We start from the raw sequence: 25,757 nt of genomic DNA on the forward strand, positions 1-25,757 counted from the left end.
TTTTAAAAAACCTTATCTTGAAAACTGACCTGCATATAAAAATGAGTGATATTTAAACAAATGGAGGGGAAATAAGGGGCTTGGCAATGTTGTGGCTATGACTACCTGAAAATATGTCTCCCCAAAGGAAGAAAAATCAGCCACAGAAAAATGAAATGGTTCATACTGAGAGTTTGAACACACACACACATATATATATATATATATCCAACAAGTATTTACATGCATGGGAAAAAAGACTGAACCCAGGTCCAGGAGTAAAGGCCTTTGTGGGATTTTTGTGAGAGCATGATGCCACAAGAGTAGTAAAGACCTTAAGAAAGAAAACATGGTGAACATAACAAGGCCAATGCCATAACTACAAAGGGAAAAGATTCAGGTTTGTTTAAAAACAAAAGAAAGTTCTTACTCAGTTCATTACTGTTTCTGGAATGTTAAATGTTACATTTATTATTTCATTATACTGCAGTAACATGACTACAATAGTATATACACCATGGCTATTCTGTTTAAATTCATCATATTGGAGGAGTTCCAGTACACTATGTCATATCAATGAGTCATGCAATGATTATGCTTGTGATATGTGAAACACAGGACTGAACAGATTGTGAGCCATAAATCTACCGGGTTTATAATCAAAATGTTAATTAGGAATGAATTAAGGCTACATTTCAACCCCCTCCCTACTTCCAAAAAACCCAAACTTAAACTGATATTTATTTCTAGACACCACTAAACTTAACTTCCTTGAACTTGCTCCCCAACAAAGCAAACCAATCTAAAGAAGTAAATGTCTGATTAGCAGAAGTAAGTGGAATACAGCTCTATCAACACTACGTCTGGGCCACAGTAACCACATACTAAGGATTCTGCCTTAACTTGGTACTGCCACTGATATAACAGCTGTAACCATACACAGATTCTTCCTGTTCATATATAAATATAAACATTAAGCAAAGTTGAATGTAGCAGGGTCGAAATACCTTACCAACTTCTGCAGTTAAGGGTAAAACCACCACTGTTTCTTTTGCAACTAATGTTTAATAAGAAGGCTGCTTCAATTGCTGTATATTTACATCATTACATGCTGGGAACAATATTTTAAAGCATTCTTAACAAAAATTTAAACAATTGATTCCTTTTCTCTCTCTGCAGATAGTGGACAATTGGTAGGTTCAACACTTTGCGGAGAGTCTGCCATCTTCACCTCAAGGTGCTCATTCGCGGTCCCAGTGACACTGTCATAGGATGGAGGGAAAGATGTTGAGGACACAGTTTCTGACTTGTCTAAATTTCTACCATAATTTTCATTCACCATGAATGCAATGAGGCCTTCTTTCTCTGGAGCATCTTCAAGGATATCACCATCACAGGTTCTATGACGGTATAAAAAAGAGGCCTGCTTCATGGAACGTTGCATCAAATGACTCCTGTAAACCCTCTGGATAATAATGGCAGAAACTTCCTCTTGTTTGTGTCTGATTGTGGTTGCGATTGGTTCATAAGAAAGCTTGGATGGATTGGCAGCCATAAACTTTTCCTCCATATGTACTTTTAGAGTATCTATGTTCCCAGATTCTCCTAGCACCCGTTTAGTGAAAGCAAACAAAATATCCAAACAGTGGATCCTATATCCACTGACCAAGGGAAGATCCATTGCCATGAGCTCAATTTTGTTTGGTTTGGCTACACGTAAAGGTTCTGCCAGAGCATCTGCAAAGTCTGAAAGTGCCGAATACTTAATAAACTGAGTTGCCTCAGGATCAAATTTCTCCCAGACTTCATAAAACATATCAAAGTCATCTTCACCTAGAGGATCTGTACTTTCCTCAGTGGCAACATTGAAGTTCTCTAAAATAACAGCTATATACATGTTTACAACAATGAGAAATGATATAATGATGTAACTAACAAAGAAAATAATACCCACAGCAGGTTTACCACATTCTCCCATGTTTGGCTCACAAAACGGAGGTCCAGTGTTTAAAATAGGACTGAGAAGACCATCCCAGCCAGCAGATGTTGTGATTTGGAAGAGACAGAGCATGCTGTTAGCAAAGGTTTGGAAGTTGAACATGTCATCAATCCCACTCTCCCACTTAACATAAGCAAAGTTAGCCATGCCAAAAATGGCGTAAATAAACATGACCAGAAAAAGTAAGAGGCCAATGTTGAACAGAGCAGGAAGGGACATCATTAAGGCAAAAAGGAGAGTTCTAATTCCTTTGGCAGCTCGGACAAGTCTTAGTATTCGTCCAATTCGAGCCAAGCGAATGACTCTGAAGAGTGTAGGTGAGAAAAAATTTTCAAATATGTCAGAGAGCATAGTGCCTAAAAACAGAAATGAATAATCAGTTAGAATTCCTAAATTTTGCTAATTATTAACTGAAAGACATAATAGTATCAGTAAAAATGTACTAGCACTGATGGATCTTGATTCTGAAAGGAAAAGGTACACATTTTAAAAAAGTTAAATGGCTTATCTGTAAAAGTGTTGAGATTAAAACAATAACAGACCCTGATGGACAATATTTTTCAAACACTGGAGTACTATGTATGTTGTACCCCTAAAATCTGTATATGAACTATTGTACATGGAAAACATACAAGTAGGTGTTTTATGTGCAGCATTTTGCAAAACCACTGGTACATGTATATTTTTTGTAGGGGCAGGTTATATAAGTGTATTTTAACATTTGGCTCTAAATGTTGAAAAAACAAAGCTCATAAAACAAAACAAAACATGACACCAGAGTCATAGGCATTCAGTGCTTAGATACTGTGGTGATGAGGGCCAAAGAAACCAGACAGAGAAAAAGAGATAAACAACAGTGTAATCCATGCTAACAATGAGGCTTTTGGTCCTTTTCTAGTGGCATGACCACACATAGAGGTTTATTAGTCTGTTACTCTAAGCTAATGGACAAGGTTTATTTGCATTAAAAGTAGAGTCTATCCGTTTAGATCCAGGGGCCCAAGTTTCAGTCACTGCAGATGACCATTCCAGAGGTGGTGTTACACAAGGAAAGACTAAATTCATTCAGGGCTTCCTAAAGTGTCCCATTGCAGCTTCAACTAGACTCATATGACAAAAGAAAAAATGGTAATTGACCAGCTGATGTCTGGAAAAGGCTTGATGTAAATATCTATACTCTTTCCTCCCCCCCCCCCCATAATGCAAAAGGGTTTTCTTTCTCTTGCTCTCCCTTTAGGTCTATTTATTTTTGCTATTTTCTTGGAATTCCTGGTGGAAAGGTGCACTATAGAGAAATACTTCTCTTTTAAGGGAGATTTTTTCTTAAATCTCTAATCTCTAATCACTTCTTTGCTCCCCATTTTTCACCACTGTCACCAAAGTGGAATCAGGAAGAGGTTTGGATACATTTCTCTCAATACTCGTACTGCCACACTAAATGGGGCTAATTATGTGGAGAGCAGATATTTTCCTTCTCCATATACCTTCTGCTATCACTTTTGCCTGTATTTGCTTTACAAATAGTTAAATTAGCAGAACAGAAATTTTATTCCAGCTCTTCACTCAATTTCTGCATTAAACTCCCTTCAAACTAAACTCAACATATTTGGGCCTGATTCTCCTCTCTGTTACTCTAGTTCAGTGATGGGCAACCTGTGGCCCGCGGAGTGCATGCAGCCCGTCAGGGTAAGCCACTGGCAGGCCACCAGACCATTTGTTTACACTTGCACAGCTGCCCGCAGATCCCATTGGCCAGGAACGGTGAGCCACAGCCACTGGGAGCTGCAGGCGGCCCTGCAAGTGTAAACAAACGGTCTGGCGGCTCGCCAGCGGCTTACCCTGATGGGCCATGTGCACTCCGCAGGCCGCAGGCTGCCCACCACTGCTCTAGTATGAATCCATTGACTTCAGTTGAATGACTCCTGATTTCCACCAGTGTGAGAGGAGAATCAAGATAATTTTAGTCTAAATTAGACTGTCAAATAAAATGATACACTTATAACAATATACTATAGGCATGAAGAAAAAAATCAATGAGTTTGATGATGACATGAGGATTTTTCCATATAGAAAGATTGCTCTAAAAAGAGAAATTGTCAAAGATAATGTGCTTGTTCACAGGAACTGTTGGAAAATTGTATGACATCTACAAATATTTGGATTTTGAATATTCCCATATGGTTATTCAGGATTTATCAATTAAAGTTGCTATATTTTAATTTCAATTTTTGCAGCTGAGTCTCCTTTACAATGTGAATGTATTGTATATGCTTTAAAAATTGGCAAAATATTTCTTCATGAACCAAAATTATTACAGGTCATGATATCATATAATAAAAGATTATACAATCACTGAAGTCTGAAAAACAATAATCTGAATTTTAGTAAAAGTTAAAATGTTTCACATCCATAAAATAACCCCTAATTAACACAGAAAATTATTAACTTTATCATCTGAACTCTTTTATCAGTGTTATGAGACAAAGTATAATACTTATTATAACCTGGTGCATTACATTTACAACTTTTCAAACAGTAAGAGAAAGAACACTATCAGAGATTGTATACAATATATCCTTCCACTATAAAAAGTAGTTCCTTTTAAAAGATAAGATAAAACAACAGGAAAAGTTTATCAATTCCTGTTCTGTGCTACTTTGAATATATTTGTCGGTATTTATTCTTCTGACCTTTCTTTTCTTTCTCTTTTAAAAAAAAACAATCTATTTTGACTACTTTCCCCAGCACTTTGTTTCTAACATCCTGGGTCCCATTTCGGCAACAGTTTGTGGCCAACTAGTCAATTGCAACTCACTTTCTTTTGTGAAAACTAAATTTGGGATAGTGAAGAAAATGTCTGTGTATTTTTACCTACCAACAATGGACACGATGACAACACTTAAATCAAAAATGTTCCAGCCATTGGTGAAGTAGTACTGTCTTAGGGCCAATAATTTCATGATGCATTCTACAGTAAAGATGGCAACAAAGAGTAGGTTGATTTTGTAAAGAATGTCAGTCTTCTCTGAACTTTGATCATCAGTTTCTATCATCATAGTGATCATGTTAAGGCAGATGAGAATCATGATGATAATATCAAAGGCTTGGTTTGTTACGATGTCAAATAAAAACCCTTGGTATTTGTTCTGTAGGATTAAAAAAAAGAGTATTTAGTATTCATTATGAGAATGTAGGCATGCATAGAATAATAGAAATGTAGGGCCGGAAGGGACCTCAAGAAGTCATCTAGTCCATCCCCCTGCATTGAGGCAGGACCAAGTATACCTAGACCATCCCTGACAGGTGTTTGTCTAACCTGTTATTAAAAATCTCCAGTGACGGGGAGTCCACAACCTCCCTTGGTAACATATTCCAAAACTTAACTAGACTGATAGTTAGAAAGTTTTTTCTAATATTGCACCTAAATCTCCCTTGCTTCATATTAAGTTGTTTATTTCTTGTCTGCCTACTGTGGACATTGAGAACATTTGATCACAGTCCTGTTTATAACAGCCCTTAACATATTTGAAAACTGTTATCAGGTCCCACCTCACTCTTCTTTTCTCAAGACTAAACATGCCCAGTTTTTTTAACCTTTCCCCATAGGTCAGTTATCGAAACCTTTAATCATTTTTGTTGCTCTCCTCCAGACACCAGTTTGTCCACATCTTTCTTAAAGTATGGCATCCAAACCTGGACACAACACTTCAGCTGAGGCCTCACGAGTGCCAAGCAAAGCAAAACAATATAACCCAAATATTATCCTTTTTCACAAACAGCATCGCACTATTGGTTCAGATTCAATTTGTGATCCATTGTCATCCCCAGACCCTTTTCTGCACTTCTACTGCCTAGCCAGTTATTCCCCATTTTGTATTTGTGCATTTCATTTTTCTTTCCTAAGTGTAGTACTTTGCACTTTTACTTACTGAATTTCACTGTGTTGATTTCAGAACAATTGTCTAATTTATTAAGGTACAGTGAAACCTCGCTATAACGCAATGCTTGGGGTCCAAAAACTTCCATCGCGCTAAATGTGGGGTTGCGGTATAGCAGGGTTTCAACCCAGTCAGTTTGTCAGTGGTCCCCAATGTGGTGCATTGATGTGCACCGCCTAGTGCCCCTACTGCTTAGTGCCCAGCAGGGGAGAGGAGCCACGGCCCTGCGCCTGCCGGGGACAGAGAACTCCGGGGCTGCGGGCGCCGGCGCTCTCTGTCCCCGGCAGGCGCAGGGCCACAGCTTCTCTCCGGCTTCAAGAGGAGCCGCGGCTCCCTGCCTGCCGGGGACAGAGAACTCGGGGCTGCGGGCGCTGGTGCTCTCTGTCCCCGGCAGGCGAGGGGCCGTGGCTTCTCTCCAGCTTCTTCAGGGCTGCAAGTGCTGGTGCTCTCTGTCTCTGGCAGGCCAGAGAGAAGCTGCGGCCCCTCGCCTGCCAGGGACAGAGAGCACCAGCGCCCGCAGCCCCGGAGTTCTCTGTCCCTGGCAGGCACGGGGCTGCAGCTTCTCTCCCCTGCCATGGTGTTGGGGACCACTGGTACAGTACTGTATTATGCCTTAAAGGGGAGCCAACCTATGATTGCATACTTGCAAAGTACTTGCAATCCTACCCAGATTGTTATCATCTGCAAATTTTATAAGTGCTCTCCACTCCATTATCCAAGTCATTAATGAAAATGTTGAATAGTGCCAGACACAGGACAGATCCTTCTGGAATCCCGCCAGATACGTCCATACAATTTGACAGTGAACGATTGATAAGCACTCTTAGGGCATGGTTTTTCAACCAGTTTTGCACCCACTTTATAGTAATTCCATCTAGACCACATTTAGGGTGACCACACAGCAAATATGAAAAATTGGGACAGAGGGTTGAGGGGGTAATAGGAGCCTTTATAAGAAAAAGACCCAAAAATCGGGACTGTCCTTATAAAATAGGACATATGGTCACGCTAATCACATTTCCCAAGTTTGCTTATTAGAACGTCATGTGGGACTGTATCAAAAGCCTTACTAAAATCAAGAAATTAAATCTACTATTTCCCCGGGCTCCCCAATCATCCCTAGCAACCATGTAAAATAAATATATATACTCACTAGTGGACAGCTCGAATCTTTATATATTACAATGTTATTTAATTTCATAATAGGTAGATTATATATTTATATCAGAGTATACAAATCCTGAAGGATAATCAATTTGAGGATAAATATACAAAACAATATTTCTGCATTGACCTTCATAAACATTTAGTCTGCATAATCTTTCTAATCAATGACAATTTCTTGGTGCAGAGTTAAGACTATGAACACTGTACACTAATGGAAATAAACAGGTATATTTTATATATAGTCATTTTTTTCAGTGGATTAAGTGATTTTTACTATGGATTTTCACTGATTAGAGATATTTTAGTTGGAAGAACTCAGGTGGTCTCACCAATGGCCTTGGGATAGGTTTCTGGGGTTTCTTGGATCCCAGTTTTTTCATTGCATTATAATATTTTCTCTGTTCTTCTGTCATAAAGATGTCTTGTCCACCTAAGTATATGGAGAGAATGCTACTGTTATTTTTAATGAGAAAGAAACATTACTGTCGTGCAAGCATCTAAATTATTGGAATCCAACATTTCTTTCTTTTTCTATCCTTTCATCTCATGCTAACCCTTCTCCTAATACCTTATTAGGCCCAAGACAGTGCAGCAAGTTAACAAGATCTCCCAGAGCAGCAGTTCTGTGGTGACAATCTAGTGGCTCAAAAAGCAGGAAAATGATTAGGTTGCTAAGAGCTCAGGCATCTGAGGGAAGGAGCATCTTTCTCCCTGCCCCTCCAACTCATCTTGCTGCTTCCTCCATCTAAGGCCCACTGCCCAATCCAAGAGCTGCTTTCAGACCCTGTCCCACAGTGCACAGCTCCAGGGCAGGGGAAGTAGCATTCATGGAACCATGTAGCTGGCTTCATAGACTCTTATGAACAGCGCAGGCCCAAGAGCCAAGAGTTACATGGCTAGGATATAGGAGAATGGTATGGAGAAAGGGAAGCACTTCACTTGTAATGCTGCCTCTATTAAATTCAGTAATGATGCTGCTCCATGTAATAAATGTATATAGATATTTCAGAGCTTCAGTGTACTGCTGGCATGCTCTAGTTTGAAGATAACACATAAGGAATATATCAGGGGCCTGGGAACATATCCAATGTACTTATCTTTTTCTTTTGTTGGTTAAAATTGTCAATAATAACACCGACAAAGAGATTCAGTGTGAAGAAAGATCCAAAGATGATGAAAACCACAAAATAGAGGTACATGTATTTACAATGTTCCTTCTCTGGCTGTTCGTCTTTCTGCAAAAATGATAACCAAGATGAAAAATGACTGAAAACAATATGCCTCTGTTCCTAGAATGAGTTCCAAATCGGTGCTTCGATCCCCCTGTGCAGAGTTCATTGCAGGATATCAAATTTACTATATCACTACAAATCATGAAAAAAGTTTTCTAGTTAAAAACTTCTAGTTGTCAACAATAAGTACTCCTGACAGAATTCTGCGCCCTTGCAGGAGAACAGAATTCATATGGCCTGCATATTTCTGTGCAGAAAAATGCAAAAGAAAGAAAGAAAAATGAAAACCACAAAATAGAGGTACATTTTTATATTATCGTCCTTTTGTGGCTGCAATTCTTTCTGCAAAAATGAAAAGCAAGATGAAAATTGACTGAGAATAGTATGGCCCTGGTCCTGGTCCTGGAATGAGTTCTGTATAGGTGCAGGGGTGCTCCCACACAGAGATCCTTGCAGGATATCAAACTTGTTTTATCACTAGCAACGTAGAAAAAAACTGTCTGTAATGCAAAAGAATAAGGGATTATCTACCCAGTGAGTTAGTACACAGCAAGCCAGGGTGGGAATCTACAGTGCACCTGCTTGCTGTAGCTGAACCACACACTGGGACTTTCACTCTGCTGTAGCAGTGAACACATGGTGAACTTTACGCAGTAAGCTGCTGCACTCTAGTTTCACACCCTGGCTTGCTGTGCACTAACTCACTATAGACAAGCCATAGGTCTTGCATTTCTGTGGTGGTGGGGGAGAAAGGGAAACGGAGACTAAATATGTAGTGTGATTAAAGTTAAATCCAAGGACACCACAGACAATGTGGATGACAATTTAACAAGGAATAATGTTTTGCCTAGAATTTGATTATCCTTCCTGATAAGCTGAAAATACCTTCTGAAAATAATATGCCAAATTCTCTGTTGGTATGCTTCCACTGAAGTACATGGGTAGAGAATTTGGCCCAAGGTCTAGTATAACTATTTGTTGTTTTGATTTCCTTTGCAAGCTTTGTTAAGATTGTTCTGTGCAGAACAGATTCCTGTAATTGGCATTGATATTGATTAAATTTATGCTCAGAAACCAATAGGGCAAAATCTCCCATTCCACTAATTGAAGACTAAGAAATTAAAAGATTGAATTTAGGTTTTTTCGCACTTCAATATTCACACAAGGACACAAGATAATGTTTCTCTTTTTATGCATTTCTTTAATATATTATTCATCATAACTAAATATATGCCTGAATCAACTCCCACTGAGGTCAATGGAGTCATTACTGAGTACAGTGAGAGTTGAATTAGACTTTCTCAGCATGATTTTCTAAGGTGTCAAACAATCAACAGTTATCACAGAGGTCAGTGGGATCTGTTGAGTACTCAATACTTGAAAATCAGGCCATTTAATGAGGAGCCTAACTTCAGGTTCTCCTGCTTTTGAAAATCTTGGCCTAGATGTTTTCGTACACATAAATGACACAATGTGGAATAAGCAAAAGAGTATTTCTCATTAACCGCCTGTGTCAATATGATGAAAATCTTGATGTGTACTATCTGGCCAATTGATATGTATTCTATAATCCATTTTGAAAGTATATTAAGTTCACTGCAAATCGACTTAGGCCTGGTCTACACTAAGGGCGGGGGTTGAACTAGGGTACGCAAGTTCAGCTACGCGAATAGCGTAGCTGAACTCGAAGTACCCTAGTTCGACTGACTTACCCGTCCAGACGCGGCGGGGTCGAACTCCGCGGCTCCAAGGTCGACTCCGCCACCGCCATTCGCGGTGGTGGAGTTCTGGAGTCGACCGCAGCGCTTCCGGAGTTCGAACTATCGCGTCTAGATCAGATGCGATAGTTCGAACTCCGAGAAGTCGAACTCACCGCGTCGACCCGCGCGGTGAGTATGGACCTGCCCTTAGAGAGGACTAACGTTTGCGTACATGTATCCCACACCCAAACTCCCTCCCGCATCCCCACCCCCTGACCTAGCCCAGAGCCCCCTCTCATATCCTGAAAACATCATTTCTGACCCTACCCCAGAGCCTGCACCCCCCAGCCCAGAGCCTATACCCCTCCCACACCCCAACTCCCTGCCCCAGCTCAGAGCCCCCTCCCACACTCTGAGCCCCTTTCCCCCCCAAGCCCAGAGCCCCCTCCTGCACCCTAAACCCCTCATACCTGGCTTAATCTCAGAGCCTGCGCCCCAGCCAGAGCCTGCACCCCAACCACCTACCCCAGCCCAGTGAAAATGAGTGATTAAGGGAGGGTGGGGGAGAGCAACAGACAGAGGGAGGGGGGATAGAGTGAGTGGGAGGCATGGCAGGTGCGTGACCTTGGGGGAAGGGTGGGCAAAGATGTTTGATTTTCTGCAAATAGAATTTTGGCAACCCTACCCCAAGTACCAGAATTCCAGTCACTTCTGACTGACTTCTGCTATGTATCTCTAAATGTGCAGCAAGAGAAGGCCCAGAATGTATAGAGCCCCGCAGTAAAGCAAAGCACCATTGGATACCCACTCAGAATGCTGACCACTTACTCCACAGAAAGTCCCAGCTGTTTACACACGTGGATACATATTCAATCAGAAAGCATTTTTACAAGCTCAGAGAGGTAGCCGTGTTAGTCTGGTTCTGTAAAAGCAGCAAAGAATCCTGTGGCACCTTATAGACTAACAGACGTTTTGCAGCATGAGCTTTCGTGGGTGAATGCCCACTTCGTCGGATGCAAGTTTACAAGCTGTATGCCATCAGTGTGTACTATCTAATATGCACCACTTATTGCCCAAAAATTCATTGTATATGAACTGCCCTTCCACTCTCTGTGTACATGAGACTTCTGTGTTCAGATAGCATCTAACACAATAGAGCCTTGATTCTGATTCGGGCTCTGGATGTTACAGAAATATAAATATTAAATAAAATAATATTTGACAATTTATTTTAAATGGTTGTCATCCACTTTAGTTCAACTCTGAATTGCTCCTAGTTATTTTGTAGGCTTTGAATTTGACAGAAAGCAGCTTCCCTCTAAAACATTCACTGTAGCAATTAACTGTAATTATGGTATTGCAAGTCATTTGCAAGTAAAATGTGCATATCAGGTGCTGGAAATAAAGATCAGGGAGTCTTATAAGTGGACACTACCAAGAAAGCAATGAACAGAAAAGACTTATAACATTGTATCACTTAAAACAAATAAGTATGAAAATTATCAAACACAACTAAAAACTGGAGAGATGGTCACCAGGGAAAATATTTAATTTTAATGACCTACCCCTCGTGCATCTACTGCTGCATACATAATGTCCATCCAACCTTTAAATGTCGCCTAGAATAAAAGACAAATCATTAAAATCATATTCAACTTTCAGGGACAGATGTTTTAGCCTGTTTACAACATCTTTGTGCCACTGAGTTGGTGCAAAGGGGCTGCAGTCTGTCCATAAATGCCCAGTAGATTTACTTCTGGTTTGAGGAGATCTCCCTGATGACATATCTGTGACACAGATGGGCCCTAGGCCTCTGCACCCCACCATCTTCTTGCATAGAGGGTATGTCAGGACAGGGAGGATGCAGATTGCAGGTATTTTCTGCCATAGCAGTCCTCCACTTGTGTATGACCCATTAAGGACCTTAATTCAGTGGCAGACTAAAGCTGCCTGACAACAGGTTTAAATTGTGTTGGGGCAGGTGTTGATCCCAAGATTCAGGGAATTGGAACTAGCCCACTAATGCTGTCTTCCCCATTCCCATTTCTGGCAGAGAGAGAGTTTTGCCTTGAGTTTCATGAAATTAAAATAAACATACCATCTTCCCAGGAGCTGCAAATCAGAGTAACGTATGTTCAAATGGTTACATCATCAGTTTGTAGATCACTCCAAGGCCCTACATATCTGTACACTAGAGTAAGAGGCCCCACATAGCCTAACCGTATTGCCAGTCTGAACATGGGCTGGAGGGAGAGAGAAGGCCCTGCCGGGCCTCTATTACCCACCTTACACAAAGGTGGGTGAGAAATCAGCACCATGACACCACCCCATTGTGCCAACCAGCAAAAGAAAACAGAACTTACCACCTGAAGAAGAGCCAGATAACCAGAACCAACGTTATCAAAGTTGACTTTAACATTTGTCCAATATATTTTTTGTGTGTCATTATAGGCTGTGCAATCCTGTTTGTTCTTTATATTTGCATTTAATTTTGAATTTTCTTCTGTGAAATTAACGCATTTTTCAAATTTTCCTGCAAATAAGTTCACTCCCATGATACTAAAAATGAGCCAGAAAATGAGGCAGACAAGCAGAACATTCATGATGGAAGGGATGGCACCTATCAATGCATTTACAACCACCTTAAAAGTGAAATGAAAGAAAAGCGTACAGTTATTATAGGCATTATAATAGGTATTATAGACACGAGCATGGCCCTAAATAGCTATTCACTACATTCAACTGTTTTGAAAAACTAAGTAGTCCCTTGTATGCAATGTTTTATTCATTACGGTCCCAGGATATTAAAGAGACAAGGTAATATGTGTTATTGGACAAGATAATATAAAGTAATATATTTTATTGAACCAACTTCTGTTGGTGAGAGAGACAAGCTTTTGGGCCAATACCGAGCTCTTCTTCAGGTCTGGGAAACCTACTCAGAATGTCATAGCTAAATACAAGGTGTAACAGAGTGTTTAGCGTAAGTAATTAACATATATTTCAATGGACCATTCAAGGTGAAGTGATCCATTAACATCCCTCCAGCAACAGGTGACAAAGGAAGGTGGGGGGAAGCAGCTAGGGTGGGAGTTCTTAGTGGGTTATAGATTGTTGTAATAAGCATAAATCCAGTGTCTCTAGTCAGTCCATGATTATAAATGTCTAAAAAAGTTATGAATTTAAGCTCCCAGGTCTCTCTTTTGAAAGTGTTGTGCAGATTTCCTTTGAGGAGGAGGTCTGATAGATCAGAAATAAAGTGATCACTTTGTGAGAAGTGTTCACCCACAGGTAATGCAGTGTTTTTGTCTTTTAGCATTTTCCTGTATGAGTTCATTTGAGAGTGTAGTAATTGTCTGGTATTACCCACACAGTGGCAGTCCCACTGCCCAGGTCTTGGCCATCGGTTTGGGGGAGCTCTGCATTTTAATTTAATTTTAAATTAAGCTTCTTAAACATTTTAAAAACCTTATTTACTTTACATACAACAATAGTTCAGTTATATATTATAGACTTATAGAAAGAGCCCTTCTAAAAACGTTAAAATGTATGACTGGCATGCAAAACCTTAAATTAGAGTGAATAAATGAAGACTCGGCACACCACTCCTGAAAGGTTGCCGACTCCTGGGCTAGGTGCTTCAAGGCATAATCTCTACTAATGATCTCAAGAGTCAATAAATGCAAAACTGTCACGTCCTGATTAGGACATCGAACTTCTGCTCATTGCTGGTCCCAATTTTGATCTCCAGTAAAGGGCAGCCATGGACTTCAGAGTGGAATCCTGTACCCCAAACAAGAAAGATATGGGTGATATTTACCTTCACACAGGTCACAGCCAACAGGGTGAGCTGGCTTCCCATAGGTGACATTTTGCAAGAGAGGGGTCATGCAGGCCACTGGGTGTTACACCCAAGAAATATCTAAAGATAAAATGGGAGGCTGGACTTCTTTGGGAGGAGTCGGGGGAGCATCAAACTGACTACAGGTGTAGTATGAAACTTACGCTATATTCGGGTGAGCAACATTTAAGATTCATAATAAATTCTAAACCCAGGCAAGTTTTTCTTATATTTGTTTCTTTACAGGTTTCAGACACCTTTCATCACATCTGGAAAAATGGAAAGAAACCGCAAATATTGTACTATTCAAGTTTGCACTTTCTGGGGTTAAATGCTCCAATTACATGGGGAGGAAGAATTTTTAAGTTCTATACAGCTTCTGTAGAAACTATGGAATTTCCCAGACAAAATCTTTAAGATTGTGTTAAAGTTGTAAATAAATATCTTAATTCAAAACAACATTTTTAGAACAGGGTGATTATAAAAACAGGGATAAAATATATAGTTAAGATTCTACAATCTTAATTCTACCCTTATATCCCCACCCAGAAACCTTCTTACATCTACTTGTCCTACTTCATATAATTTCCAGTATGGGCTACAAAGCACCATAAACCAACCAACCATTAACCACAAGTAGCTACAGTCTAATTGTCGATCACTTTTCAATTCACTTCCTCTTTATACATCAGGGAAATATAACCTAGATGGAGTTATTATAAGATGGGGGTATAACTTGTTGGAACACTGTTCCCAGAGAGAAGTTATCAGAGGTTTGCAGTCAAGCTGGAAGGACATATCAAGTGAGGTCCCTCAGGGATCAGTTCTGGATCCGGTTCAGTTCAATATTTTAATGAATTATTTAGATAATGTCATAGAGAGTACACAAAGTTTGCAGACAAAACCAAGCTGGGAGGGGTTGCAAATGCTTTGGAGGATAGGATTAAACCTGGAAAAATGATCTGAAGTAAATAGGATGAAATTCGATAAGGACAAATGTGAAGTACTCCACATAGGGAAAAAAAACCAATCAGTTGCACATATACAAAATGGGAAAAGACTGCCTAGGGAGGAGTAATGCAAAAAGAGATCTGGGAGTCATAATGGGTTACGATTGTAATACTGTTGCAAAAAAAAGCAAACATCATTCTGGGATGTATTAGCAAGAGTATTGTAATCAAGATACAAGAAGTAATTCTTCCACCCTACTCTGCGCAGATTAGGCCTCAATTCTGGTTACCACATTTCAGGAAAGATGTGGACAAATTGGAGAAATTCCAGACAAGAGCGACAAAAATGATTAAAGGTCTAGAAAACATGACCTATGAGGGAAGATTGAAACACTGGGTTTGTTTAGTCTAGAGAAGAAGTCTGAGGGGGGACATAACAGTTTTCAAGAGGGAAAAAAATTGTTCTCAGTAATCTCTGAGGATAGGACAAGAAGGCTATAGGCTTAAATTGCAGCAAGGTGGCATAGGTTGGACATTAGGAAAAGCTTCCTAACTGTCAGAGTGGTTAAGCACTGGAATAATTTGCCTAGGGAGGCTGTGGAATCTCCATCATTGGAGATTTTTAAGAGCAAGTCAGACACCTGTCAGGGATAGTCTAGGTAATGCTTGGTCCTGCCTTGAGTGCAGGGGACTGGACTAGAAGACCTCTTGAGGTCTCTTCCAGACCTATGATTTTATGATCAAAGACAGCAACATCTTACTTCATATTCTCCATAGATAGTACAGATAGAGAAAAATTGATATGAGGGATGGTCAACTATCGTCAATAGAGTACAAGGATATTACAACTGATTTGTAATATACAGAGAGTACAGCTTACTATATAGACCTTACTTGCCATATAGAGGCACAGGACCCCCTTGTGGACAGATACTATCTTTATTGCAGGCCTGCACAACTTGTAAAACGGTGAGGGCCATATTACTCCAAAGAAAACAGCTGAGGGCCGAATCCCACCCCCACAGCACCACTGAAACACCCTCCCCAGGCTCCTGAAACACAACCCCCCCAGCGCTGCCCACACCGCGGAAACAAACCCTCCTTCCCCAGCACCGCCCTGCTGAAACAGCTGTGGGCTGAAAAGGAAGGTTTGGGGTGGGGGTGGAGGTGGAGTGATACTTTATTAAGAATTTTTCAGTTAAAGCAAACCATTTTTAAAATTATTTTAATTTTTTTTATGAATCATGGAAAAATGAAAAACACCTGTTCTGTTGAAAGAAAACATTTGTCCTTTTCATAATTACCTTGCAAATTTAATGAGAGATATTACTTCTCTTTTTGGTAACAAGCTTGTTGTATTCAGGTGTCATATTTGAAGTGGATATTTTCATAATGTCTTCCAAATGGTCGTCAGTCAGAGAAGAACGTTGCTTGTTTTTATTCATGTTCATGATGGACAATGCTTGTTCACATATGTAAGTGCTTCCAAAAATGCTGAACGTTTTCAGTGCATCTTCAATAAGATTCTTGTATTTTTCATCATCCAGACTTTTGTAAAAATGCCACAGGCTGCTTCTTCTGTGCTTATTTCAGTAAACTGCTGAACATTGAAGTTCAATAACCTCCAACTGCAAATCTAGTGGCACTTCCTCTGGATCCACAGAAAAGGGATCTTCAATCAGCTTCAACTGGATGTCTTCTTCTCAGGGCTGGCTCCAGGCACCAGCATTCCAAGAAGGTGCTTGGGGCGGCAATCTACAAGAGGCGGCAGTCCCAGTGTTTTTGCCCCCAAGCAGCATGCTGAATTGCCGCTGCGGACAGTGGGGGCAGTCCATGTGCCGTTAGGGCGACACGCACATCTCCGCAGCAGTGGCAATTCAGCAGCAGCTTCTATGTTTAGCTTTCAGCGGTGGCACAGCTTCTATCTTCCGGCTGAAGACAGAAGCTGCTGCCGAATTGCCGCCACCGTGGAAACGCGCGTGCCACCCTAACGGCACGTGGACTGCGACCGCCATCTATGGTGGCAATTCGGCGCTGCTTGGGGGCATGGTAGATGAACTGTTTTCAGGGACACCTGATATTGTATACACCATTCCTAAAGAAGTTGCACTTCTTGACATAAGAGTTTTTACCTTGTTTCCCTTGTCCATTTATGTTTCTTTGACCTCATAACTTTCTGTTAGCAGCGTCTCCCCAAATTCAACCCAAATTCTGTTAAATAACCAGAATATAAATTGAAATGATAGGAGGAAGCAGTAGATGTTGTATATCTTGACTTCAGTAAGGCTTTTGATACAGTCTCACATGACCTTCTCATAAACAAACTAGGGAAATACAACCTAGATGGAGCTATTATAATGTGGGTGCATAACTGGTTGGAAAACCATTCCCAGAGAGTAATCATCAGTAATTCACAGTCAAGCTGGAAGGGCATATTGAGTGAAGTGCCACCGGAATCAGTTCTGGGTCTAGTTCTGTTCAATATCTTCATCAATTATTTAGATAAAGGCATAGAGAGTACACTTATAAAGTTTGTGGACATTGCCAAGTTGGGAGGGGTTGCAAGAATTTTGGAGGATAGGATTAAAATTCAAAATGATCTGGACAAGCTGGAGAAATGGAATGAAGAAAATAGGATGAAAATTCAATAAGAACATAAGAATGGCCGTACCGGGTCAGACCAAAGGTCCATCTAGCCCAGTATCTGTCTACCGACAGTGGCCAATGCCAGGTGCCCCAGAGGGAGTGAACCTAACAGGCAATGATCAAGTGATCTCTCTCCTGCCATCCATCTCCATCCTCTGCTGAACAGAGGCTAGGGACACCATTCTTTACCCATCCTGGCTAATAGCCATTTATGGACTTAGCCACCATGAATTTATCCAGTTCCCTTTTAAACATTGTTATAGTCCTAGCCTTCACAACCTCCTCAGGTAAGGAGTTCCACAAGTTGACTGTGCGCTGCGTGAAGAACTTCCTTTTATTTGTTTTAAACCTGCTGCCTATTAATTTCATTTGGTGACCCCTAGTTCTTGTATTATGGGAATAAGTAAATAACTTTTCCTTATCCACTTTCTCAACATCACTCATGATTTTATATACCTCTATCATATCCCCCCTTAGTCTCTTCTTTTCCAAGCTGAAGAGTCCTAGCCTCTTTAATCTTTCCTCGTATAGGACTCTCTCCAAACCCCTAATCTTTTTAGTTGCCGTTTTCTGAACCTTTTCTAGTGCTAGAATATCTTTTTTGAGGTGAGGAGACCACATCTGTACACAGTATTCGAGATGTGGGCGTACCATGGATTTATATAAGGGCAATAATATATTCTCAGTCTTATTCTCTATCCCCTTTTTAATGATTCCTAACATCCTGTTTGCTTATTTGACCGCCTCTGCACACTGCGTGGACATCTTCAGAGAACTATCCACGATGACTCCAAGATCTTTTTCCTTACTCGTTGTAGCTAAATTAGCCCCCATCATATTGTACGTATAGTTGGGATTATTTTTTCCAATGTGCATTACTTTACATTTATCTACATTAAATTTCATTTGCCATTTTGTTGCCCAATCACTTAGTTTTGTGAGATCTTTTTGAAGTTCTTCACAATCTGCTTTAGTCTTAACTATCTTGAGCAGTTTAGTATCATCTGCAAACTTTGCCACCTCACTGTTTACCCCTTTCTCCAGATCATTTATGAATAAATTGAATAGGATTGGTCCTAGGACTGACCCTTGGGGAAAACCACTAGTTACCCCTCTGCATTCTGAGAATTTACCATTTATTCCTACCCTTTGTTCCCTGTCTTTTAACCAGTTCTCAATCCATGAAAGGACCTTTCCTTTTATCCCATGACAGCTTAATTTACATAAGAGCCTTTGGTGAGGGACCTTGTCAAAGGCTTTCTGGAAATCTAAGTACACTATGTCCACCGGATTCCCCTTGTCCACATGTTTGTCGACCCCTTCAAAGAACTCTAATAGATTAGTAAGACACGATTTCCCTTTACAGAAACCATGTTGACTACTGCTCAATAATTTATGTTTTTCTATGTGTCTGACAATTTTATTTTTAACTATTGTTTCGACTAATTTGCCCGGTACCGACGTTAGACTTACCGGTCTGTAATTGCCGGGATCACCTCTAGAGCCCTTTTTAAATATTGGCGTTACATTAGCTAACTTCCAGTCATTGGGTACCGAAGCCAATTTAAAGGACAGGTTACAAACCTTAGTTAATAGTTCCGCAACTTCACATTTGAGTTCTTTCAGAACTCTTGGGTGAATGCCATCTGGTCCCGGTGACTTGTTAATGTTGAGTTTATCAATTAATTCCAAAACCTCCTCTAGAGACACTTCAGTCTGTGACAGTTCCTCAGATTTGTCGCCTACAAAAGCCGGCTCAGGTTTGGGAATCTCCCTAACATCCTCAGCCGTGAAGACTGAAGCAAAGAATCCATTTAGTTTCTCCGCAATGACTTTATCATCTTTAAGCACTCCTTTTGTATTTCGATTGTCAAGGGGTCCCACTGGTTGTTTAGCAGGCTTCCTGCTTCTGATGTACTTAAATAACATTTTGTTATTACCTTTGGAGTTTTTGGCTAGCAGTTCTTCAAACTTCTCTTTGGCTTTTCTTATTACACTCTTGCACTTAAGTTGGCAGTGTTTGTGCTCCTTTCTATTTACCTCACTAGGATTTGACTTCCACTTTTTAAAGGAAGTCTTTTTATCTCTCACTGCTTCTTTTACATGGTTGTTAAGCCACGGTGGCTCTTTTTTAGTTCTTTTACTGTGTTTCTTAATTTGCGGTATACATTGAAGTTGGGCCTCTATTATGGTGTCTTTAAAAAGGGCACATGCAACTTGCAGGGATTTCACTTTAGTCACTATACCTTTTAACTTTCGTTTAACTAACCCCCTCATTTTTGTATAGTTCCCCCTTTTGAAATTAAATGCCACAGTGCTGGGCTGTTGAGGTGTTCTTTCCACCACAGGGATGTTGAATGCTATTGTATTATGGTCACTATTTCCAAGTGGTCCTGTTATAGTTACCTTTTGGACCAGCTCCTGCACTCCACTCAGGATTAAATCTAGAGTTGCCTCTCCCCTTGTGGGTTCCCGTACCAGCTGCTCCAGGAAGCAGTCATTTAAAGTATCGAGAAATTTTATCTTTGCATTTCGTCCTGAAGTGAAATGTTCCCAGTCAATATGGGGATAATTGAAATCCCCCACTATTATTGGGTTCTTAATTTTGATAGCCTCTCTAATTTCCCTTAGCATTTCATCATCACTATCACTGTCCTGGTCAGGTGGTCGATAATAGATCTCTAATGTTATATTTTTATTACAGCATGAAATTTCTATCCGTAGAGATTCTATGGAACATGTGGATTCGCTTAAGATTTTTAAGGATAAATGGAAAGTACCCCACTTAGGGAGGAACAATCAGTTGAACACAGACAAAATGGGAAATGACTGCTTAGGAAGGAGTACTGCAGAAAGTGATCTAGGAGTCACAGTGGATCATAAGCCAAATATGAGTTAACTATGTAATACTGTTGCAAGAAAAGCAAACAATCTGGGATATATTAGTAGGAGTGTTGTAAGCAAGACACAAAAAAGTATTTCTTCTACTATACTCCATGCTGATTAGGCCTCTGCTGGAGTATTGTATCCAATTCTGGTGGCAACATTTCAGGAAAGATGTGGACAAATTGGAGAAAGTCCACAGAAGAGCAAAAAAATGATTGAAGGGCTAGAAAACGTGACCTGCAAGGGAAGATTGAAAACATTGGGTTTGTTTAGTCTGGAGAAGAGAAGATTGAGGGGGTACATAATAATAGTTTTCACATATATAAAAGGTTTTTACAAGGAGGGAGAAAGATAGTTCTCACTGACCTCTGAGGATACGACAAGAGGCAATGAGCTTTAATTGCAGCAAGGGTGGTTTAGGTTGAACATGAGGAAAAACTTCCTGTCAGGTTGTTTAAGCACTAGAATAAATTGCCCATGGAGGCTATGGAATCACCATCATTGGAGATTTTTAACAGCAGGTTAGACAAACACCTGTCAGGGATGGTCTAGATAATACTTAGTCATGCTATGAATGCAGGGGACTGGACTAGATGACCTCTCTAGGTCCTGTCCAGTCCTATGATTCTATTCTATGAAAAAAAATGGTGGCGGTATTGTTGATGACTTGAACAACCTTGTCCTGGTCAGATCAACACAAGACAAGAGGAATTGCTCACAGTTCTAACATGTTTATATGTAGAAGAGACTCTTTCTGAGACCATAATGTATGATGATGTAGGAAGGTCACACCTCAGCCTAGTCTGGCGGCATCCATTATCCTCATTAAAGTTGGTTGAAGAGATACAAATGGAAGGCCCTTGCAAACCTCAGAAGGGTTTAACCATTAACAAAGGGACATCAGAACTCAATGGGGAACTCTGACTATCATATCTATGCTTTGTGTAAAGATCCACAAGTCTAGAAGGAAAGGTTACTCACCCAGTGCAGCAACTGTAGTTCTTTAAGATATGTGTTCCTATGTGTTCTCCACTTCAGGTGTGCAAGAGTCCCATACACCTTCAACTGGAGATTTTCATTAGCAGTTTTGATTGAACCTACTCTTATGCACTACACATCTTTGTGGCCCATGCCGAGGTTATCCAGAGCTGCACAGATGTTTCTTCTCTACCACGAAGTCCCACCAAGAAAACTTCAAAGCAGAGGGGAAGGAGGGCAGATAGTGGGGCACCAAGTATGGATACACTTCTTGAAGAACTACAGTTACTGCACAGGGAGGGTTCCTTCTTCTTTGAGTAATATCTCTATGTGTGCTCTGCTTCAGGTGATTTCTGAGCAGTACAGGTAAAGGTAATAATTGGAAATATACCAATCTCCTAGAAGTGGAAGGGACCTCAAAAGGTCATTGAGTCCAGCCCCCTGCCTTCACTAGCAGGACCAATTTTTGCCCCAGACCCCTAAGTGGCCTCCTCAAGGATTGAACTCACAACTCTGGGTTTAACAGGCTCATGCTCAAACCACTGAGCTATCCCTCCCCCCAGGAAGAAGCAGTTTTGGAATAAAGTCTAGTACAGATGAAAGAATTGGGCTGCCCACTACCACATCGGATCTAGAGGCATGATGTAGTGTTTGGAGAAAGTATGTACTGAAGATCACATAGTGGCCTTGCAAATTTCAAGTGCTAGAACATTCTTAAGTAAGGCCCTAGATGTTGATTGTGACCTAGTAGTGTGGACCAGAACCCAAGCAGGAGACTAGGCATTGGCAACCTCATAGCAAGTGATGATATATCCCCAAATCCACTTTGATAGTATTTGAGTAGAAACAGTGAAACCCTTAGATCTGTCTTCAGAGGAGACAAATAGTCTAGGACAGTGACTCGACTTTCCAGACTACTGTATCCCTTCCAGGAGTCTGATTTGTCTTGTACCCCCAAGTTTCACGTCAGTTAAAAACTACTTGCGTACAAACTCAGACATAAAATACAAAAGTGACACAGCACACTATTCCTGAAAAATTGCTTACGTTCTAATTTTTACAATATAATTACAAAATAAATCAGCATATAAATATTGTATTTACATTTTAGTGTATAGTAGATAGAGTAATACAAACAAGTCATTGTTTGTATTAAATTTTAGTTTGTACTGACTTTGCTAGTGCTTTTTATGTAGCCTATTGTAAAACTTGGCAAATATCTAGATGAATAGATCTCTGGAAGACCTCTGAGTATCCCAGGGGCACTTGCACCTTTGGTTAAAAACTACTGGTCTAGGAGACTTCTGAAATAATTTGGTCCTATGAAGATAGAAAGCCAGTGCTCTTCTGACATGTAAAGTATGAAAAGAAGCTTCCTGGCCTGAGTTATGTGTTTTTTGGGGGAAAATGGTAAATGTATGGTCTAGTTCAGGAGTTGCCAAACTGGGGGTTGGGACCCCTCAGGGGATCACAAGGTTATTACATGGGGGTCATGAGCTGTCAATCTCTACCCCAAACCTCGCTTTGCCTCCAGCATTTATAATGGTGTTAAATGTATTAAAAAATGTTTTTAATTTATAAGGGTGGGGGGTCACACACAGAGGCTTGCTATGTGAAAGGGGTCACAAGAAAAAAGTTTGAGAGCCACTGGTGTAGTTCATATTAAACTCAGATAAGAACATAAGAGCAGCCATACAGGGTCAGACAAAAGGTCCACCTACCCCAATATCCTGTCTTCTGACATGGCTAATGCCAAGTGCTTCAGAGGAAATGAACAGAACAGGTAATCAAATGATCCATCCCCTGTTGTTCATTCCCAGATGGTACTTTAGGAAGGAATTTGGGATGTGGACATAGAGAAATGTTATCCTTGAAGAATATTATAAAGAGAGCATCTGTCATTAAGACCTGCCAATGCAATGGCTATTAAAAAGGCCATCTTCATAGATAGGTATAGGAAAAGACGGTTACTCACCGTTGTAACTGTTGTTCTTCGAGATGTGTTGCTCATATCCATTCCATGTAGGTGTGTGCGCGCCGCGTGCACATTCGTCGGAGACTTTTACCCTAGCAACTCAGTGGGTCGGCTGGGCGCCCCCTGGAGTGGCGCCGCTTTGGCCGCGGATATATACCCCAGCTGACCCACCCACTCCTCAGTTCCTTCTTGCCGGCTACTCCGACAGTGGGGAAGGAGGGTGGGTGTGGAATGGATATGAGCAACACATCTCGAAGAACAACAGTTACAACGGTGAGTAACCGTCTTTTCTTCTTCGAGTGCTTGCTCATATCCATTCCATGTAGGTGATTCCCAAGCCTTACCTAGGCGGTGGGGTCGGAGTGAGACGTGGCTGAGTGCAAAACTGCCGAACCGAAGGCGGCATCGTCTCTAGACTGCTGCACCAAAGCATAGTGTGAGGTAAACATGTGCACCGAGTACCAGGTTGCTGCTCTGCAGATCTCCTGGATCGGTACGTGCGCCAGGAAGGTGGCCGAGGAAGCCTGAGCTCTCGTGGAATGGGCAGTGAGGTGGCCCGCTGGAACATGGGCCAAGTCATAGCACGTGTGGATACAGGTTGTGAGCCACGAAGAAATCCTCTGAGTGGAGATAGGGAGGGCTTTCATACGATCCGCTACTGCCACAAAGAGCTGAGGGGACTTACGAAAGGGCCTGGTGCAATCGATGTAGAAGGCAAGTGCCCTGCGGACATCTAAGGAATGTAAGTGCTGCTCTCGTGGAGATGCGTGAGGCTTTGGGCAGAAGACCGGGAGGAAGATGTCCTGATTAATATGAAAGGCCAAAACCACTTTAGGCAGAAAAGCGGGATGTGGCCTTAGCTGCACTTTGTCTTTATGAAAGACCGTGTAAGGAGGGTCTACAGTCAGGGCCCGGAGCTCGGAGACCCTGCGGGCCGAAGTAATGGCAACCAGAAAAACCGTCTTCCACGAAAGGTAGAGAAGAGAACAGGTTGCCAGCGGCTCAAAGGGTGGCCCCATGAGCCTGGTCAGTACCAGATTGAGGTCCCAGGTAGGGGCGGGGCGACGGACCGGAGGGTAGAGGCGTTCCAGCCCCCTGCGGAATCTAATCACCACCGGGTCAGAGAACACTGAGTGCCCACGTTCGCCAGGGTGGAAGGCGGATATGGCCGCTAAGTGCACTTTCAGGGAAGAAATAGCAAGGCCTTGTTGCTTAAGGAACCACAGGTAGTCCAAAATGGCCGGAACGGGAACCTCCATGGGCACCAAAGAACATGACTCACACCATAACGAGAAGCGCTTCCACTTGGCCAAGTACGTGGACCGAGTGGAAGGTTTCCTGCTGCTGAGCAAGACGTGCTGCACAGGGGCGGAGCAGCGTAGCTCAGAGGCGTCTAGCCACGCAGGAGCCACGCCGTGAGGTGGAGAGCGGGAAGGTCCGGGTGGCGAAGAGTCCCGTGCTCCTGTGTTATGAGGTCCGGGCAGAGGGGGAGGGTGATCGGTGGGGATACCAAAAGGCTGAGCAACGTGGAGTACCACGGTTGCCTGGGCCATGCTGGGGCGATCAGGATCAGGTGGGCCCCGTCTTGCCGGAGCTTCAACAAAACTTTGTGGACTAGAGGGAAGGGGGGGAACGCATAAAGCAGTTGGTGCGTCCACTGGATGAGGAACGCGTCTGAGATCGACCCTGGAGAGTGCCCCCGGAACGAGCAGAACGCTTGGCACTTCCTGTTCGCTCGTGTCGCGAAGAGGTCCACCTGGGGAAAGCCCCACTAGCGGAAGATCGCGTGGATAATGTCCGGTCTCATGGACCACTCGTGGCACAGGAAGGATCTGCTCAATCGATCCGCGAGAGTGTTCCGAACTCCCGGGAGAAAGGAGGCCACCAGGTCGATCGCATGAGCCAGGCAAATTTCCCACAAGCGGATGGCCTCTGCACAAAGCGGGGAGGAACGAGTCCCGCCCTGTTTGTTTATGTAGTACATGGCCGTTGTGTTGTCCGTAAGGATGGAGACACAACGGCCGGACAGAGGCCGGCGGAACGCCTGGCAGGCTAGGTGAACTGCTCTGAGCTCCCGCACGTTTATGTGGAGGGAGAGCTCCTCTAGTGACCATAGGCCCTGGGTGCGCAGATGACCTAGGTGGGCTCCCCAGCCGAGAGAAGATGCGTCTGTCGTCAAGGACAGCGTTGGTTGGGGCGGGTGAAAGGGCAGCCCCGCACAGACTGTGGAGGGGTTCAGCCACCAGTCGAGGGACTGAAGTGCACTCAATGGGACGGTGACCAGGGTGTCCAACGAGTCTCTGGCCGGGCGGTACACCGAATGTAACCATGTTTGAAACGGGCGGAGTCGAAGCCTGGCATATTTGGTGACGAACGTACACGCCGCCATGTGTCCTATCAGAGTGAGGCAGGTGCGGAACGAGGTCGTAGGGAAAGCCTGAAGGCTGCGGACAATGGACGTCAACG

At 42.1% G+C, this 25,757-nt stretch overlaps 1 protein-coding gene across 1 annotated transcript in view; it reads right to left on the reverse strand.

Annotated features, from left to right (window-relative positions):
• Positions 1-502: 502 nt before the first annotated feature.
• LOC123362850 (sodium channel protein type 5 subunit alpha-like) overlaps positions 503-25,757 on the reverse strand; it is a 121,649-nt gene continuing 96,394 nt past the window's right edge. The window contains exons 22-27 of the mRNA XM_045003356.1: positions 12,379-12,657; positions 11,577-11,634; positions 8,177-8,314; positions 7,413-7,513; positions 4,854-5,124; positions 503-2,334 (exon numbers count right to left, since the gene is read on the reverse strand). Of these exons, the coding sequence (XP_044859291.1) occupies positions 1,127-2,334; positions 4,854-5,124; positions 7,413-7,513; positions 8,177-8,314; positions 11,577-11,634; positions 12,379-12,657 (2,055 nt within the window). The 3' untranslated portion in view covers positions 503-1,126. The remainder of the gene's footprint in view (positions 2,335-4,853; positions 5,125-7,412; positions 7,514-8,176; positions 8,315-11,576; positions 11,635-12,378; positions 12,658-25,757) is intronic.

Source organism: Mauremys mutica, chromosome 2 (assembly GCF_020497125.1).
Source record: "Mauremys mutica isolate MM-2020 ecotype Southern chromosome 2, ASM2049712v1, whole genome shotgun sequence".
Lineage (NCBI taxonomy): Eukaryota > Metazoa > Chordata > Testudines > Geoemydidae > Mauremys > Mauremys mutica.